The sequence below is a fragment of the Orussus abietinus genome, unplaced genomic scaffold (assembly GCF_000612105.2).
Source record: "Orussus abietinus isolate OABI.00-Male unplaced genomic scaffold, Oabi_2.0 scaffold35, whole genome shotgun sequence".
NCBI lineage: Eukaryota > Metazoa > Arthropoda > Insecta > Hymenoptera > Orussidae > Orussus > Orussus abietinus.
Window position 1 is genome coordinate 787,153 of NW_019394237.1, and position 17,534 is coordinate 804,686.

Sequence of the window (17,534 nt, forward strand, 5' to 3'; positions counted from 1 at the left end):
CAGGTTCATTTCCGAGTACCGGGGCTCGACCCGGGAGATATCCTGGCCGGCGCTCCCGGGAGACCTCCTACGCCCTCGGGAATCCTTTCTTCCGGAAATTGGCCGAGGAGAGGCGAGAGACGGGGGCTGTAGGCGTAGGTTAGGTGGAGGCGCAACGGCCCGTAATAAAATGCAGATGGAGAAATTGAGGCGATCTCCGGGAAATTTAAAAGAACGGATTCCCCGCCGAGGACCCGGAGGCGCGGAATATCCGCTCCTCGAGGTGGGGCGGAGGAGGCGGCTCCGTTTACGCCGATGAGGGCAATCTCCGACCCCCTCATGTACATACATACATACCCGTCCTTCTGCCGTACCGTGTAAAGACGGATTTCGTACGTCATACATTTACGATAACCTCGAAATCTACAGGGCCTAATTTTATCGGAATTTTTTCAAGTACCGGGACGAAGATAGAACAGAGAGGTCGCGGGAGACAGGTCACGGTTGCGCGGGCTTGGTCAGGTGCACGTGGGGTAGGTCAAGATTATGCGGGCTGAGACGGGGTTCCTTGAGGTAGGGCATGGTTCACGTGGGGTAGGTCGGGACGATGCGGGCAGGGAGGCAGGTCGCGGTTGTGCGGGCTTGGTCAGGTGCACGTGGGGTAGGTCAAGATTATGCGGGCTAAGACGGGGTTCCTTGAGGTAGGGCATGGTTCACGTGGGGTAGGTCGGGACGATGCGGGCAGGGAGGCATATCGCGGTTGTGCGGGCTTGGTCAGGTTCACGTGGGGTAGGTCGAGACGATGCGGACACGGAGGCAGATCACCGTTCCGCGGGCTATGAGGTGCACGGGGTTGAGGTAGTACGCCGTGAGGTAGGGCATGTTCCCGTGAGGTAGGTCGGGATTATACAGACTAAGACGGAGTTCCTTGAGGTAGGGCATGGTTCACGTGGGGTAGGTCGGGACGATTTTGACAGGGAGGCTGGTTGCCGTTGCGCGGGCCGTGATGTACACGGGGTTGAGGTAGAACGCCGTGAGGTAGGTCGGGATTATACGGACTAAGACGGGGTTCCTTGAGGTAGGGCATGGTTCACGTGGGGTAGGTCGGGACGATGCGGACAGGGAGGCAGATCGCCGTTGCGCGGGCCGTGAGGTGCACGGGGTTGAGGTAGAACGCCGTGAGGTAGGGCACGTTCCCATGAGGTAGGTCGGGATTATACAGGCTAAGACGGGGTTCCTTGGGGTAGGGCATGGTTCACGTGGGGTAGGTCGAAACCATGCACCCCGCCGCGACCCGGGAAATCCCTCCGTCTCTATAATCACGGGGAAAAGACTCGCTCCCCCCTTTTCGTTGGTCTTCATTCCCGCCGAGAAGACGAGGAGGAGTACGTGCCTCCGAAAGGGCGACGCGATCCGATTCGACCGTGGAGTGACTTCGGCAGGGGGGAAGGAGGAGAGGAGGAAAAAAGAGGCGATCTTTTCTGCCCTTTGACCGGCCCCCTCCTCCCCGTCGGCGCGTTTCTCCCTTTCTCTAGGCCTCTTGGCGCACTCGAGGCCCTCCACGAGAAAAAGGGGGCCTTTTCCACCCTTAAGCGGGATCGTATCGTCGCCCGCTTCTCGACCTCGGATTGGATGGCCTCGTAAAAAAATCCTCCATCGGTAATAACACCGCCGAGAAATCTCCTATCGGCCGGTGTTATGTCCACGGTGAAGAGCCCTCCACCCTTTTGTCCCTTTTCCTCGTTTCCCCGATTTTTCTACCGCGACTTTGCGCCTTTTCGATGTCGTTTACTTTTTTCTTTCCTTTTGTTCTTTTCTTTCAAGGGACCCACCGGGAATTTCAATGTCCCGGGTATGTCCGAGATTTATGCCGGATCGCAAGTGCACCTTCCGCTTTCGGCCTCGCCTTAATTCGGGCCGCCTTGAATTAAGGTCGTACACGCTGAGTGCTCCCTGCCCTCTCGAGGGTGGCCTTTGAACTTCGACCGTCCACTCGGCGTGTGTCGGAATAAATCTCTATAATTCGTATACATATTTAAGCGTCTAGTTTCCCGTGGTACTCCTTTCGGGTATTCGGAAGGGTATATTGAAAAATATCGCTTCCGTCCCGCGGCGCATCCGTGGGTCGCATCGAGAATGGGCACGTGATTGCTAGTGTCACTTCCGAGATTGGCTGGTTCCGGTTGTTGCGACGGGACTTCCGGTGGTCCCTTCAAAATTGTCACCGTTCCCCGGGATTGCTTCCCGTCCACGGTTGAGCGTCATTCCCGGTACGTGTCGATACCCAAACGACGTGTTTCCGATGAAATCCCCGTCGTTTCTAAATAGACCCGTTACATCTCGTTACCGCACCGAGATCGAGGACCCCCCCAATCCCCCGCCCCACGGGAAAAAACAAATTTTTTTAAATGGAAAAATTCTAGCCATCCATTTTTCGGATATTAAACCCGGTCTCGATTGCGCGAAAGAAAGAAAGAGAAAGAGAGAGCGGGAAGTGCCCCGCTTTTTCCGGGATTTGCAATTTCCAGGGGGGGTGGGGGATTCTTAATTGAACCTAAAATTGTTAGGCCGCGGGTTTTTTTTTTTCATTTTTCCCGCGGAAAGGGGAGGGTGTTTTAAATAAATTGTCGACCTAGGTGTTTGCGCAACTTGAAATCAGACGATCCAATACTACGACCCCTCCCTTCGGGGATGCTCCACTCAATCAAGCACAATCCAGTAGATTGGCCGGACTCCTTCGGGACTCCATATTTGAAAGAGAGGCGAGAGCAATTTCATTCCATTTGCTCGCGGGGGAGGAAGAGCGAGAGAAGGGTTGGCCCCCATCGGGCCAGTCGATTTAATCAAATCATGCGTTTCGATACCTTCCGTCGATTCGATCAGGCCGATCGACGGAATCCGCATCGACAGGTGGAACGACGCGACGAACCGCCTAAAGGTATACATTATTACATTTCACCGAAACTCCCGAGGGAGACGGCCGAGTCGAGGATGAGCCATTTTCCCTTGCTCCGTGTTTACTCGTCCTTTATTCACTTTTTAACCTCTACCACTTTGTTCCATTTATTGTCGGCCCTTTAGAGGACCCTTTCACGGTCGGCGGACTCCTAGTACTCGTCCGATCGGATCGATTGATCGATCCTTCAACGGGGACTCGATAATTAATATTTCCCTGGGTTAAGAGGATATGAAAGGCGTAGAGTAATTATAAAGAAATCGAGGTAAAACTCCAGAAACCCTCTGGATTCGTGCTTTCCGAGGCCCTAATTGACTGCAGAGGGACCCCCTGCGCCATCTGTGATTTCCATGTCAACTAAATTTCCACTCCGAGACCTCGTATTACCATCGTTTTCGCACAGAAGCGCATAAGACACTTTTTTACTCTTTATCCTGTTCAAATACCAGTTTATCGATTACCAGAGTGTTCTAAATTGTCGTACAATTGTCCCGACCCTTTCGTTTCTCATATCAGAGCCTTCAATAATTGGATATCGATCGAAATATGAGAGCTCGACGCCATTTAGGTTCTGATCTGGTCTGAATTAAGCAATTTTTTCTCAAAATCCAAATTTTCAATCTGTCAGGACAATTCTTTGATGATCACGAGTCACGTGTCAACGTTTCGGACAGTTCGGTGCAATACCCTTAACCCTATGGCTACTAAGAGCTCCTAAAGGCGCCCGACGTTTGGTCCAATATTGCCTGCACGGTCAGAGGAATTTCGTCCATATGTCGAAATGGCTCCGTGTTCAAAGGGTTAAAAAAAAAGCATTTCCTTCAAATCGACTAATTTGAGGGTGGTTTAACTTCACCCTCCACCACTACGGTGCAATACCCTTAACCCTTTGGCTACTAAGAGCCCCTAAAGGCGCCCGACGTTTGGTCCAATATTGCCTGCACGGTCAGACGAATTTCGTCCATATGTCGAATTGGCTCTGTGTTCAAAGGGTTAAAAAAAACAGGGTTTCATTCGAATCGACTGATTTGAGGGTGGTTTAACTTCACCTTAATCACAAAGAAAATTTCCCCGAGTGGATCAGGATGGGTAGATTCGACGGAGTGCGGGGAAAACTGCGAGTGAGGGTAAACGCATCCCCGTGCGCACAGGGGGGGGGGGGGGTGAGGAAGGGTGCAGCGGTGGAGGGTGGTGCCTCGACTAATTTGCACAACTGTTTGGCAAAAGCCGACGTCACCGGCTTGCACACAAGGCATAATTTTGGGACTAATCCCGCAGTTTAGCCGCGAGTTTAATCCCCGGTATGCGGCGCGCACTTGCACGCAGGTGCAGGGGTGCATAGGTGCACGATGGCAAGGGTGCGTGGGTGCATAAGTGCACGGGGACAGGGATGCGTGGGTGCACCGCGACGAGCACGTAGGGGGGGTCGGGGGGTCGGTTTACGCACGCATACGCAAGTACCCTGGAGTACGTAGGGGGGTACCACCTCCGGGGATAAATGCAGGTGCAGGGGGGTGCGTTACCGCATGAACTGGCGACAAACATCGGGAGCCGACGAGTCGATCAGCGAAATTGCACTTCGGGGGCGGCATTCGCACTCCCCCCCGAATTTCGGCCCGAGCTTTGGGAAAAGGGAGGAAGAGGAGGACGATTTCTAGGGGGCCTCCCCCCCCCCCGCCCGGGGGCAAAGGCCGCGATATATCTCCGCGGAATCCGACACCAGACCTCGCAGGAGACAAGGGGCTTGCCGCCCCCGTCGAGCCACCCCCGCGGACTTACCTTCCGTCCGAAGGGGTGGCGGACCCCTTCCGGATAATTCGCCAAGATTTAGTACCGCCCCGTGAAGAGGTCGGGATATGCACCCCGGACTGGGGAGGGTAGGCGAGTCCTTTAAGGTGTTATGAAACTGTCATATATGAATTGTCATATATGAACTGTCATATATGAATGGTCATATATGAACTGTCATATATAAATGGTCACATATGGACTGTCATATATGAACAGTCATTTTTGAAACTGTCACGTATGAATTTTAATAAGGTATTTTAACCCTTTGAACGCGGAGCTACTTCGACATATGGGCGAAATTTGTTTAACCGTGCAGGCAATATTGAACCGAACGTCGTCGCTCTTAGTAGCCAAAGGGTTAATAGCTTCGAGTACTTTAAGTCTGCGTCGAGGTGGCACGTACGCACATACCACGGATACAGTGGTTTCATGTATTAAAATTCATGTATATGGATTTTAATACTTGCAATTATTAAGGGGATATTAGATGATAGATGAATGTCACTTTATCGACGTCGATGAAAAATGTCAGCGCCTTTTGTATCCTCTTAAGTAGGGGGTAAGTCGGGAAATACCTGTCGCCTTTGACGGGGACTCGCGACCTGGGTCAAGGTTCCTGTAGGTTTCGAAAAATCTCGCGGAGGGGTTTTACGGGGTGCGGGAGACGGACCTAGGGATGGGAATTAGTTATGGGAGCGGGGTTAATTAAACGGAGGGCGTCCCGGATGGGACCGCCGTCGCCCTATGCATCCCGAGCAGCCCAGACGGGAACTTCCGGTCGGGATTTCGCGAGGGGTTCTTTTTCCTCCGGTCCCCTCGATCGAGCAGGGGTCGCGCTAATCGGGAGCTGGAACCCTAGGAACGTGGATTCGCACCCGGGAGGTCCTCCCCAGGAGGGCCGGGGGGGAGGTTTGCATTTTGAGAGGATCGTTACCTGACCCCCCCCACGTAGCCGCGACGGGAGTTTATTTCCCTCGTTCCTCCCTCCCTCCCGCCCGTCGGGGGAATTAATTCCCCTATTTCTCACGAATTCACTCGTCCTCTTCCAGGAGGAACCTGACGACGCTCGAGAGGTTCCACCTAGACATCGCCAGGATGGAGATGTACCCTCGGAGCTCGAAGTACGTCGGCCAGCTGCTCCACGAGATGGCCACCAAGTCCATCGTCCACGTAGGTGGGTCGAATTCTTTGGAAATTTCATCCAGGAGGGGAAAACCGGGAGATTTTCGGGAGGGCCAGGTTTTTCCGGGACAATGCGCCCCCCGGCCCTCCTGAATATCCCAACACCGGTCCTCTCTCCTCTGTTAGGGCTCATTTGCTCAGCCGCGACAATATTGACTACGTCCACGGGGTCTACTCGTGGGAATTACCCCCCTCCCCCCTCCCCACAGGCGGGAATTCGCAATTGGGAAAAAAAGCACGGTGAAGTGCGATCCTTAAACCATGTATATATAAACCTCGCATTGGACCTCCCAAAAAAATCAATTTTTTTAATGAAAAAAAAAAACACGAACATTGTCTTGGCAAAAAAATAAAATTCTTAATTATATTCGAGGGTGGAAAATTATAGTAGCATTAAATGCAACGCCGTTCGAATTATCTCGAGTGTGCACAGTTTGGCCTGTTTAGTGCACTGGAATTAATTCGAGCGCACAAGTTAAGGGGTTAATTGTGTGGGATGGGATTTCGACAGTTTGACATCGATCTTTTTGTCATTACTTTCCCGAAATGACATATAGAACCCCTCAATTCGTAAAATTCTCAGCGTAGACTGTAAAGGACTTCGATATAAATATAAATGTCGTTAATGGGACGCGCTTGTTCCCACTTGAGTATTCAAAACGGCATTACCACCAAAAAGGGTGTAGATGAATTTCCCTTAATCGACGTCGATTAAATGTGCCCATAATTATGAAAGTGATCTGAGTCAAAATGAAAAAAAAAATGAGTTTATCAGTTATTTCACGCCATATTATTTCAAACGAAATTACTTCAATGTAATTTCGAAACAAAAGATATATGACTTAGACCACTTTCATAATTATGGGCACAAATGTTCTTAGCGCCTTTAATGTCCCTTTAATAACGAACGTCTCTTTTTTTTCTTCTTCTTTCAGTCCAGAAAGACGGAGGCACGCAATTGAAGCTCGTAATCGACTACTCTAACGGCATGCAAGCCCTCTTCAAGCCAATGAGGTGAGTCCGGGGATCGCCCTTTCCCTTTGTCTTCTGTTCAGGATCCCTCGGGCTCGCGCGTGCAGGAGTGCGAGCCGCCTCGCGGGGGGTCCTCCCGTCAGAAGTCGAGCGAGAGTCTTTGCGAGATCAGCGGACCTCGAGGGCTCGTCGGCCCACTCGGATGGAATTCGAGGAATGGCGGATGTGACGTATCATCTACTTGGGGCGGACAATGATAATTGAGTGGCGGGACGACGCAAGGCCGGCTCGAGTGGGTCTCACGGCACGAGGCACTTATGCAATTGCGCTCGCCGCCCCCGCCGCCCCTCGACCCCGAGAGTGCCCCCGGTCTTGAGAGGAGCGACCTCTTCTTCCGAATTTTTCCTACGGAAGGGAGGAAACGAAGATACCCCTCCGGCGAGCTTTCCCCGTGATTTAAACGACCTCCCTCCGAGGAAAACGGCCCTTGTCGCGAGGAGCGTGGCGGGGGGTCCGCGAGGTGCCTCTGGCTTTTAACCCCTTTGTTTTTCTCAATACACGTAGGTGTCTATAATCAATGTCATTGAGCCAAAAAAGTATTTTGTACGTTCCGAAAATAATTTCATTTAACCGAACTCCCTTCGAGGGAAACGGCTTTTGTCGTGAGGACCGTCTCGGGGGTTCGGCGAGTTGCTTCTGGCTTTTAACCCCTTTGTTTTTCTCAGCGCACGTAGGTGTCTATAATCAATGTCATTGAGCCAAAAAAGTATTTTGTACGTTCCGAAAATAATTTCATTTAACCGAACTCCCTTCGAGGGAAACGGTTTTTGGCGCGAGGACCGTCGCGGGGGGTCCGCGAGTTGCCTCTGGCTTTTAACCCGTTTGTTTTTCTCAGTGCACGTAGGTGTCTATAATCAATGTCATTGCGCCAAAAAAGTATTTTGTACGTTCCGAAAATAATTTCATTTAACCGACCTCCCTTCGAGGGAAACGGTTTTTGGCGCGAGGACCGTCGCGGGGGGTCCGCGAGTTGCCTCTAGCTTTTAACCCCTTTGATTACAGACACCTACGTACACTGAGAAAAACAATGTCATTGAACCAAAAAAGTATTTTGTACATTCCGAAAGTAATTTCATTTAACCAACTTCCCTCCAAGGAAAACGGCCTTAATTTCATTTAACTGACCTCCCTCTAAGGAAAATGGCCTCTGACTCGAGGAGCGTCGCGGGGGGTCGGCGAGTTGCCTCTGGCTTTTAACCCCTTTGATTACGAACACCTACGTACGCCGAGAAAAATAATGTCATTGAACCTAAAAAGTATTTTGTACATTACGAAAATAATTTGATGACTCAAATCGTGATAATTCCGGGGAAACGTTGCATACAATTTATTTTAGCTTATTTCAGGCAAATTAATGGTTCTTCGAATTAACGAGATATTTATCTTCGGTAACATTCAAAGAGGCATTTCTATGGTTCGATGAAATTTTTTATCTCGGGGTATCGGCACGTGGTTCCGCCCTCGGAGGGTGATTACGCAGAGTACACACCGTGTACATACCCGGCGCGTACCTGGCGTCGTGTACTCCCGCGAGGGGAACTCCCCCCGCCGCGCGTCGATTTTCGGCCCCTAACCTACCCCAACGATTCGACCAAGCCTCGAGGTGGAAAAACGCTAATTGATCGCGCCGACAATGGCGGGAGATAATTGGAAAGGCCGAGGCGGGAAGGGAACTCATTTTTTGGCGCGACGTCCAAGGGGTGAGTGAGGGGGGAGGTAGTTTCCTCGTTTCCCCCTCGAAATCGGATTTATTTTCCCCCCAGAGCAAAGCCTCCCAGGAGTGCCGCAGGCCCCGTCCCGGCAACTTCTTGGGAAGGACTTTCCGGTTTATATCCCCAGGTCCTCCGTCCGCCCGCGAGTCTCCTATTCCGCATCCGGAGGATCCCCCTCCCTTAATTTTCCGCCAAGGGGGCGTTACGTTAACCCTTTAACCCCAAAAACCGGGTAACTTAGTGCCGGATAAATCCCCTCGCGCCCCCGACTCGCTCTGTTTGATCTCGGTACACCGGGGGGTTAACTCGAGAGCACGGTTTGCTCGATTCCTCCCGGCAATCAAGCCTCGGAGATTCTCCTTATCAAACGAGCCATACGATTAAACTTACCCCCCGAGGAGTACCTACCATGGAAGAATCCTCAAACATCCTGGGGGTGGGGGTATGGAATTTTCGGGTGGATTTTTCGGAGCCGGCATAAAGAGCTGAATTTCATCCGGACGGCAGAATTCCGCAGCGGCCGTTTAACGAAGAAACGGGGGCGGAATCGTCCCGGCAATCTCGGACGTGTTCCGTTCCCGGGCGAAACTAGCCCCCCCTCCTCGGGGAACTTATTGCCGAACTTATTACGAGTTTAAGCCCCCCTCGCGTGTTTCAGACCCCCCACGGCCCCCCTCCTCACGCGACAATGGCATCGCCGCCACTTGTCCCAAAGCTTTCGGCCCCCGGAACTTTCAAACCCGGAACCTCCCCCCCCAGTGGGAGGGGGCGCAATAAGGAACGCCGCGGCGTCCCCCTCTTTTCTTCCGGATTATTGAAGATGATATTACTCCCCTTGGTTCTGCCCCCTTATCTTTCCATTACCTTCCCTTGTCCTTCTCGCCCCGCGAGCGGTCCTCCCCGTGAAACTTTCTCGGAGTCTCGAAAGTGTTTTAATTTGTTCTACCTACTTCCCCCATTTCCCCCCCCGTTTATTTTTCTTCAGTCCACCGGGAATCGGGGAATTTTCTCATTTTTTCTTCTCTCTTTTTCTTTTTTTTTCGGTCTTTCGAATTGCCTAATTCGCCTCCCTTTCCTCGAGTTTCCTCGATGGACGGATCGAGAGGGAGATCGCGTTTCTCTTCCTCCGTTGACGCTTTTCCGCGGCTTTTCTTTCTTTTTCCGCGGTCCAATCTCGGTACGTCGTTCCGTTTTCCCCCGATTTTCCGGGGAATTTTCATTAGATTAGGACCTCGGTGTATTTTCGGATCCTCGATGGACTTCGCCTGACAGTTCTTTTCGGAGACGTCCCGACCGCGCTAATGGACGGGGTTTTTCCTATTTTTTTTTTTCCTCCCCTGGCGGATACCTTGAAAAATGGGGAAAAAGAGGGAAATCCGGGAATTCTCTATCAGCGGTCGAGACGTAACAACTGGCGATTTATCTTTTCGGGATGACGTCTGCCTTCCCACTCGGCAAGGGCCGGCCAGGGTTTTCCCGTCAGCGGGGAGTGATGAATGTGCCATCACCTCGGACAGTCATTGTGCCCTGACAGTAGGTACACGTACGTGCGCGTATGCCTATGTACGCTGTACAGGGTGGTCCATAAACCCCTAATGCCCGCCGGGCGCGACACCGACTCGAGGCCTTATTGAGTAAATATTTCAGACCGAGTCCTGCAGGACCTCGCGGTGTCTCGCTCCTTTTTCCGCCTTCTCGCGTTCTCACCCTTGCCGGTCCTTTTTCTCCCTCCAGACTCCGTATCTCACTTTCTTTCTCCTTCCCGTACTTTCCCTGTACACGGCGAGGGGGGGGTGGGACACGTACGAGGCCGTTTCCTTTTCCCGGTTCGACGTCCTGGGACCGATAAAACTCGGGATTTCGTATTAGGCTTTACTATTTTATATTCTCCGGCTCCTCGAGACCCCCCACGGTGCAGGGGGTGATTCAGAATCCCTAGGAAAGGCTTCTCATTCGCGGGAATCGCCCGGGAGAATTTCACCCGAGGAAGGGAATCCCTTTGAAAAAGGAGCCCCGGGCCCCTGGATTTTTTTTCCGGGGTCCGGAGGTCCTGCGGCTTTTCCTTCTCCTTGGAAATTCCTCCGACGGGATAGAGGAGGCTCTCCTATTTTTTTTTTCCTCCGGGGAGGAGAGTCCGGGTTTAACGGGGCCTTAAATCCCCGGAGGCAAATCCGGGATGATATAAGGGGGCAGTTACGCAGGGAATTCCTCGATAGGGCCTAAGGACTCGGAAGTGGAGCCTCGATCGACCACCTAGGAGCTACTAAGGCCGCTCCTTTTTTTTTTCCACCCTCTTCTGGCAGGTTTCCACGGGAGCAGCAGACCCTGCCGAACCATTTTTACTTCACCGACTTCGAGCGCCACACTGCCGAGATCGCGGCCTTCCACCTGGACAGGTGAGTACGGGGACTATGAGAATTTTCAGGGCCGCGGAATCCTCGGGATGAAGGGTTGACATCCGTTCCAGGCTCCTCGGCTTCAGGAGAGCTATGCCCACCACCGGCAGGGTCCTCAACATGACCACGGAGATCTACCGGATCGCCGATGGGGAGCTCCTGAAGACCTTCTTCGTCAGCCCCGTCGGGAACCTCTGCTTCCACGGGAAGTGCAGCTACTACTGCGACACCGCCCACGCGATCTGCGGGAGTCCCGACAACCTGGAGGGCAGCTTCGCGGCGTTCCTCCCGGGGAAGGAGCTGGGTCGCAGGAAGGTATGGAGGCACCCATGGAGGAGGAGCTACCACAAGCGCAGAAAGGCCCAGTGGGAGCAAGGTGGGTCCTGCTTCTCCGTCCATCCCTCTTTTTCCTGGACGAAACCCGGTAGGACCTTGGGAACGAGACTGGGAGCTTGATTTTCTCTTTTCTTTTCTTCTTATATACTCGCAGACTCCGATTACTGCTCCCTGGTTAAGGAGATCCCACCTTACGACGAGGGTCGCAGGCTCCTCGACCTGATGGACATGGCGGTGTTCGACTTCCTGACCGGCAACATGGACCGCCACCATTACGAGACCTTCACCATCTTCGGGAACGACACCTTCACCCTCCACCTGGACCACGGTCGCGGGTTTGGCAGGCCCTTCCACGACGAAACGTCCATCCTGGCCCCGCTCCTCCAGTGCTGCATGATCAGGCAGTCCACCCTGGCCACGCTGCTCAAGTGAGTGGCCCATCACCCTAATGATTAGTTCGATCCGATTTATTAGGGTGTCCCATAAGCTCCTTCCGCATCGTGTATTCATGTCCTATGAAAAAAGGGAAGGAACTTATGGGACAAACTAATAATTTAAGGGACACCTAGGGAGGACGTCGCTCCTCCAGACGCTTCTAAGTGGATCTCTGTGGTGATCCCGGACGGTATCCTAGTTTATTAGCTGACGTAACGTAGTCACGAGTCCTGGAACCGTGGAGTCAGGATGCAGCCGACATATTCCAGGGTATCCTGCTAGGACATCTCGTGGTCGGTCGTGAGATTACCCGCGACAGGGCACTCCCAGGGGATGACGTGACCCGGGGGTGCAGGTGGTCGCATCCGCGGTACACCGCGAAGAGGCCGCTCACACCTAACGCGACATCCTGGCGAGATGAGACGCGATAATTGCCCCTCTAACCCGTTCCTCTCAAGACCCTCTTCCCCGCCCTGAGGGAAAAAAAAATCTATCCACCCAAAGAATAATGATTTTACTGAAATCAAATCCAATAAATCGGATGGAACGTTTCCTTAGAATGGTCCCAACTTTTTCGAGCCGATATTCTTTGTTTAACCCTTTGTCTTAAGATTTAATTTCAAATTAACGGGTGCGGACTAGTTAATTTTAATGAATATATTTAAAAATATATCGAGTGTATTTCATTAGGGACAAAATAGATTGATAAAATAACCTGTCAATGTCGAATTCGGCACAGAAAATGTATGTGGACGACACTTGTCATTTTTACTTAAGGTGATGGGAAAGTGGCGTCGAAAAGGTTTTGTTTATAAAACTTTTCTCCCAACTCGATTTACCGAATAGCTTGAAACTTTACAACGTGAATAGGGAGACTATAAGGAAGGTCCTGAAACTCATGAAATTTCAATTCTTCTCAAATTTGTTTATAGGTGTTTTAAAAATAGTTTATAAAGAAATGAAATTTCCCGAGTTTCAGGACCTACCTTAGGGGTCTCCATATTCATGTTTTGAAGTATGAAACGATTTAAGACACCCAGTTTTATGAACGATTGAGCTTTCGGATGCCACTTTGACATCCCCTTAAGGGGTTAAAAATATATTCCTTCGGTACTAATTATATAGAATAGTTTTATAATAGTCTGGAATTGTTCTTCCCTGGTTCGATGAATATTTTTCTTTTCCTCAGTGCATCATTTTCTTCATTGAGAAAATTATATTTTTCATTTCTCGTTATGAGAAAGCTTTTCCAGGTGGATTGGTTAAAAAATATTATGTTCTTATGGGTGAAAAAAAATCGCCCCTTGACATGCCTTACTGTGGATGGTGGTTTCACCCCCTTAAGGTGTTTAATGGCAGATAAAAAAAAATACGTGTCCTTTAGTTTTTAGTCTTCTATAACATATTATAAAAGAAATGAAACTGGAGGGATCGACCTGGGGCACCTTCCTTGTAAGAGAGGAAGGGAAGGCGAAGGGGTGCAAAAATCTACGCCGGGGGTGGAGGGAATCGAAGCCGCCCCCGCGTAAGTGTGGTCCCGGGTTTTCTCTCTCTCGAGTGGAGCCACCATAGTGCTCGCCCTGGTGGAGTACCTCTCTAGGTGGAGGCGCGTCGGTCCGACTCGTCGATTCGCCCACTTCGTATCTATTTAACGCGATACTTTATTCATCGCCCTCGAGGGCGAGCCCCAGGTCCTCTTATTGGCTCTTAGCGGCTTCCTCGGTGTCCTTCGACACGCCACGTCGAATAGTTCACGGCCCCGAGGAGCGAGCTCGGTTCCAGGATTTTCTACGATTTTCCAGGTATTTCCTCCACCACCCCTCCAGGCACCGGCGACGTCAGTCACCGACGTCGAGCTCGTCAGAGACGACGGATGCGACGCTTCGTCGTCGCATCCGCGTGATCACTGCTCCGATTGTCCTCCTATCCTCTCCCCTTGACAGGTGCTCGTCAACTCTACCTGGCTAATTATTCCAGATACTCCCTCCGTTGGCCTCGATAGGAATCCCCCTTTCTTCCTCTCGTATGATTGAATAAACTCACCCTGGCAAGATCGATGGAAATCCTGATTTCTTCGAGAAAATCCAAAATCGCTGACTTCCCTTAAATCAGGATTTCCTTTTAACACACTCGCGACCGGTAAATTTTTTCGTTTCTAATACCGAGTACCGGGGAAAATAATGAAATTCTTAAACTGGTTGCCGCAAACTTGTATCGTGTATCGTTATGGACGTGATTCACGTCGGCGGCAATCAGCTGATTTTAAAAAGACGTGAATTCACGTCAGCGGTTGCGAATGTGTTAATATCGCAATGATTTTAATAAACTTCTCGTTTAAATGTGATTTAAATCAACCCTTTCCTCCTCCAGGGTCCTGGGTCCTTTATGTTATCACTTGAGTACTCAAAACGGCATTGCCGCAAAAAAGGGTATAGATGAATTTTACTTAATCGATGTAAATCTAATTTCTCGGCGCCTTTCATACCCTCTGAAGTCGCGATGGAAAGTACGAAGAAAGAGGGAAATTTTCCAAGGGGGAGAAAGATAAAGCGATGGGATATTTTTTTATTTTTGCAGATTCCACAACGGGCCCGTGCGTCTCAGCGCCGCCATGAAGGAGAGCATGGCGAAGGACCCCGTGTCTCCTGTCCTGTGGGAACCCCACCTGGCCGCCCTGGATCGCCGGGTGGTCCTGATCCTCCAAGCCGTCCGGGACTGCGTGGACCGCAGCCTCCAGCAGGACGCTCTCCCGAGGGAAGCCAGCGCCGGGAGCGGCAACTCCTAGCCGAGGAACGACTTCTGAGCGGCTCGCCATATGTTCCTGGACCTCTTCCCGACACCCTGCATAAGTATCGAGAGTTGCGAGGAATTCCTCGAGGTGTCCTTATTTTATTTTACCTTATTTTTTTTTCATGCGTCCATCCTAGGGAATAAGGACTCTCGGCTCGCGAGAATTAGCGGACCTCGGGCAAAGAATTCAGAAGTTCCACAGAGGCCCAGATCCCATGTCAGCGCTTGATGCTCTAAAAATTGACTAACAAACCAGGAGTGGGGGTAAAAAAAGAGATCCCATGTGTTAGTATTTTATATACGAGAGGAAAAGAGATGCATATTGAAAGGAAACTGGCGGTGAGATAGAGGAAGAATGCAATTTGCTATATATCGCCATAAGATTAAGAGAGACGAAGAGATGATCACAGCGCCGCCATCGGCTGGCTAATGTATTATTTGTCGCGCAGCAAACGTCCATATCCTTTAGGGCTTCTATGGACACTTCTTAATTCTTTGCATCGAGACATGGAGATATGGAATCAGGGCGCTAAACGGTTGTCGGCGGATTGTTGCTCCCGTTTGCCAGGTGATTTATTAGTAAGATCAAGAGAGACGGAGAGATGATCGCAGCGCCGCCATTCGCTGGCTAGCGTACCATTTGTCAAGCAGTACTATGGACACTTCTGAGTTTTTTGCATCGAAACGTGGAAATATTGAATCAGGGCGCTAAACGGTTATCGGCGGATTGTTGCTCCCGTTCGCCAGGTGATTTATTAGTAAGATCAAGAGAGACGAAAAGATGATCGCAGCGCCGCCATTCGCTGGCTAACGTACCATTTGTCAAGCAGCACTATAAACACTTCTTAATTCTTTGCATCGAACCGTGGAAATATTGAATCAGAGCGCTAAACGGTTATCGGCGGATTGTTGCTCCCGTTCGCCAGGTGATTTATTAGTAAGATCAAGAGAAACGAAGAAATGACCATAGCGCCGCCATTCGCTGGCTAGCGTACTATTTGTCAAGCAGCACTATAAACACTTCTTAATTCTTTGCATCGAGACATGGAGATATGGAATCAGGGCGCTAAACGATTGTCGGTGGATTGTTGCTCCCGTTTGCCAGTTGATTTATTAGTAAGATCGAGAGAGACGAAGAGATGATCGCAGCGCCGCCATCCGCTGATTAACGTACTATTTGTCGCGCAGCAAACGTCCATATCCTTCTGGGCTTCTATGGACACTTCTGAATGCTTTGCATCGAGACGTGAGATATCGCCGCTAAACGGCTGTCGGCGGATTGTTGCTCCCGTTTGCCAGGTGATTTATTTCGTTCACTTGGCCAGAGAAAAGGAGGCCGTCGGGACGCAGGCGTCGGAGGAGGGCGAGCACCCTTTTTCCTGTTTCTCTTCCGCGGAAGGCGAGATTTAATAGTGGGGGACTCGCTCGGCTCGTGTTTCGGGAGATTGAATTAGGTGGTCGATTAAATGGAAATTAATCGAACGTGGCTTATTGGGGCTGCCAAGTGATTCATGACTTTTGGCCAGCGGCCCAGCCAAGGCTGGATTTCGAAACACCCGAGAGGCTGTGACGAGTGCCTGTTAACAATGTCTAAACATTCGATAGCGATCCGATAGGGCCGTCGAAAATTCCTGGGACATTTTTCTTTTTTTTTTTCCCTTTGGAGTTCCGTCAATTTCGGAAACCCTAATGAGGTGTTGACCCCTTAACTCTTTGAGGCACGTGGTATCAAAAGTGTCCCACCTTTTTAATGCGTGTTTTACCTTACAACGTTAACAATAAAATTTCTTTGGAACATGGGATCTTTTTTATTTTCTTAAATTCCGTGCCTCAAAGGGTTAACGAGTATCGTTCTTCAATAAAATCGGACGTTAATCCGGGAGGAATTCTCGGTTTTTTACAGCTTATCAGGAGGTCTCGAGTTCCGTAAAAATTCTTTGTAAATTATGTAAATTCGTCGGAAGTCACGTGGAGGACTGCAACACGAGCTGTGTACATATAGGTATACATTTACATATACGGATATATATATCTCGGGGATAGAACTGTACAGACGTATAGACAAGGTGTACAGTGTACAATGCTCTCGCGTAAGGAAAGGTGAAATTTGTAACAAAGGATGAAAAATGATAAGAAACCTGCAGAATATGATCTGCTATCTCCTAGGGAATTATCTCATAATTTGTTGACTATTTTTTTTCAGGCGCCCCAGCCTGTTGTGAGAGATTTTTACAGAAGACTTTCCCCGGAAGTTACCTCGGGCGGCCTTAATTAGACCTTTGCTTCGGTGTATTAATTAGCAATGAGGGAAAAAAAAAACGTAGCGGGGATGTTTAAAAAAATAGGGAGGAAAAATACGGAAATCTCGTCAGCGAGAAAGTTTCGGCTCCCCGGGGAATTTTCCGGGCGAACGGGAGAAAAGTGCATGCTGCTTCTTTCTCCCTTTTCTTTACTCTTTTTTTTTTTTAATTTTTTCCCCTTTTTGTTTTTAGATAGGTATTTCGTTTGTTTTCTAAGGCTGCGTATAGTACTCGCTTAAAGATTAAAAAGAAACAAGACGTGACGTGAGTTTGTTCCTACGATGGGTTCGTCTTGTAAAATTAATTAAAATTTTTATTATTTTTTCTTTCTTTCCATTTTCGAAAAAAAAGAAAAAAGAAGGGGGGGCGGCGAAATATATTTTACTCTTTAAGTCTAAGGTACACAATTTATTTTCGCGGGTTTTCGCCGTCATTGGACATTTCCTTTTTTTCTTCTCCCGTCCACTCGGGATTTTTCATAAGTGGACAAGATGCTGCGTCGTGAGATTTAATTTTAGATGAAAATCAAGGGCACCCTCCTATCGATTGACCCTCCGAGAACGTGCACTTTTCGATCGAGGACACGACGCTTTGCAAGGAAAAGAAGAAAGAAAAAGAAAAAAAA

General features: G+C 50.1%; 1 protein-coding gene across 2 annotated transcripts in view; it reads left to right on the forward strand.

Moving 5' to 3' along the window:
* The window catches only part of LOC105695099 (extracellular serine/threonine protein CG31145), a 57,874-nt gene extending 40,340 nt beyond the window's left edge, over nt 1–17,534 (forward strand). For both annotated transcript variants that reach the window (XM_023431757.1, XM_023431763.1), the window contains 6 exons: nt 5,776–5,900; nt 6,844–6,922; nt 10,956–11,048; nt 11,120–11,424; nt 11,539–11,812; nt 14,397–17,534. In XM_023431757.1, coding sequence (XP_023287525.1) covers nt 5,776–5,900; nt 6,844–6,922; nt 10,956–11,048; nt 11,120–11,424; nt 11,539–11,812; nt 14,397–14,604 — 1,084 coding nt within the window. In that variant the 3' untranslated portion in view covers nt 14,605–17,534. The remainder of the gene's footprint in view (nt 1–5,775; nt 5,901–6,843; nt 6,923–10,955; nt 11,049–11,119; nt 11,425–11,538; nt 11,813–14,396) is intronic.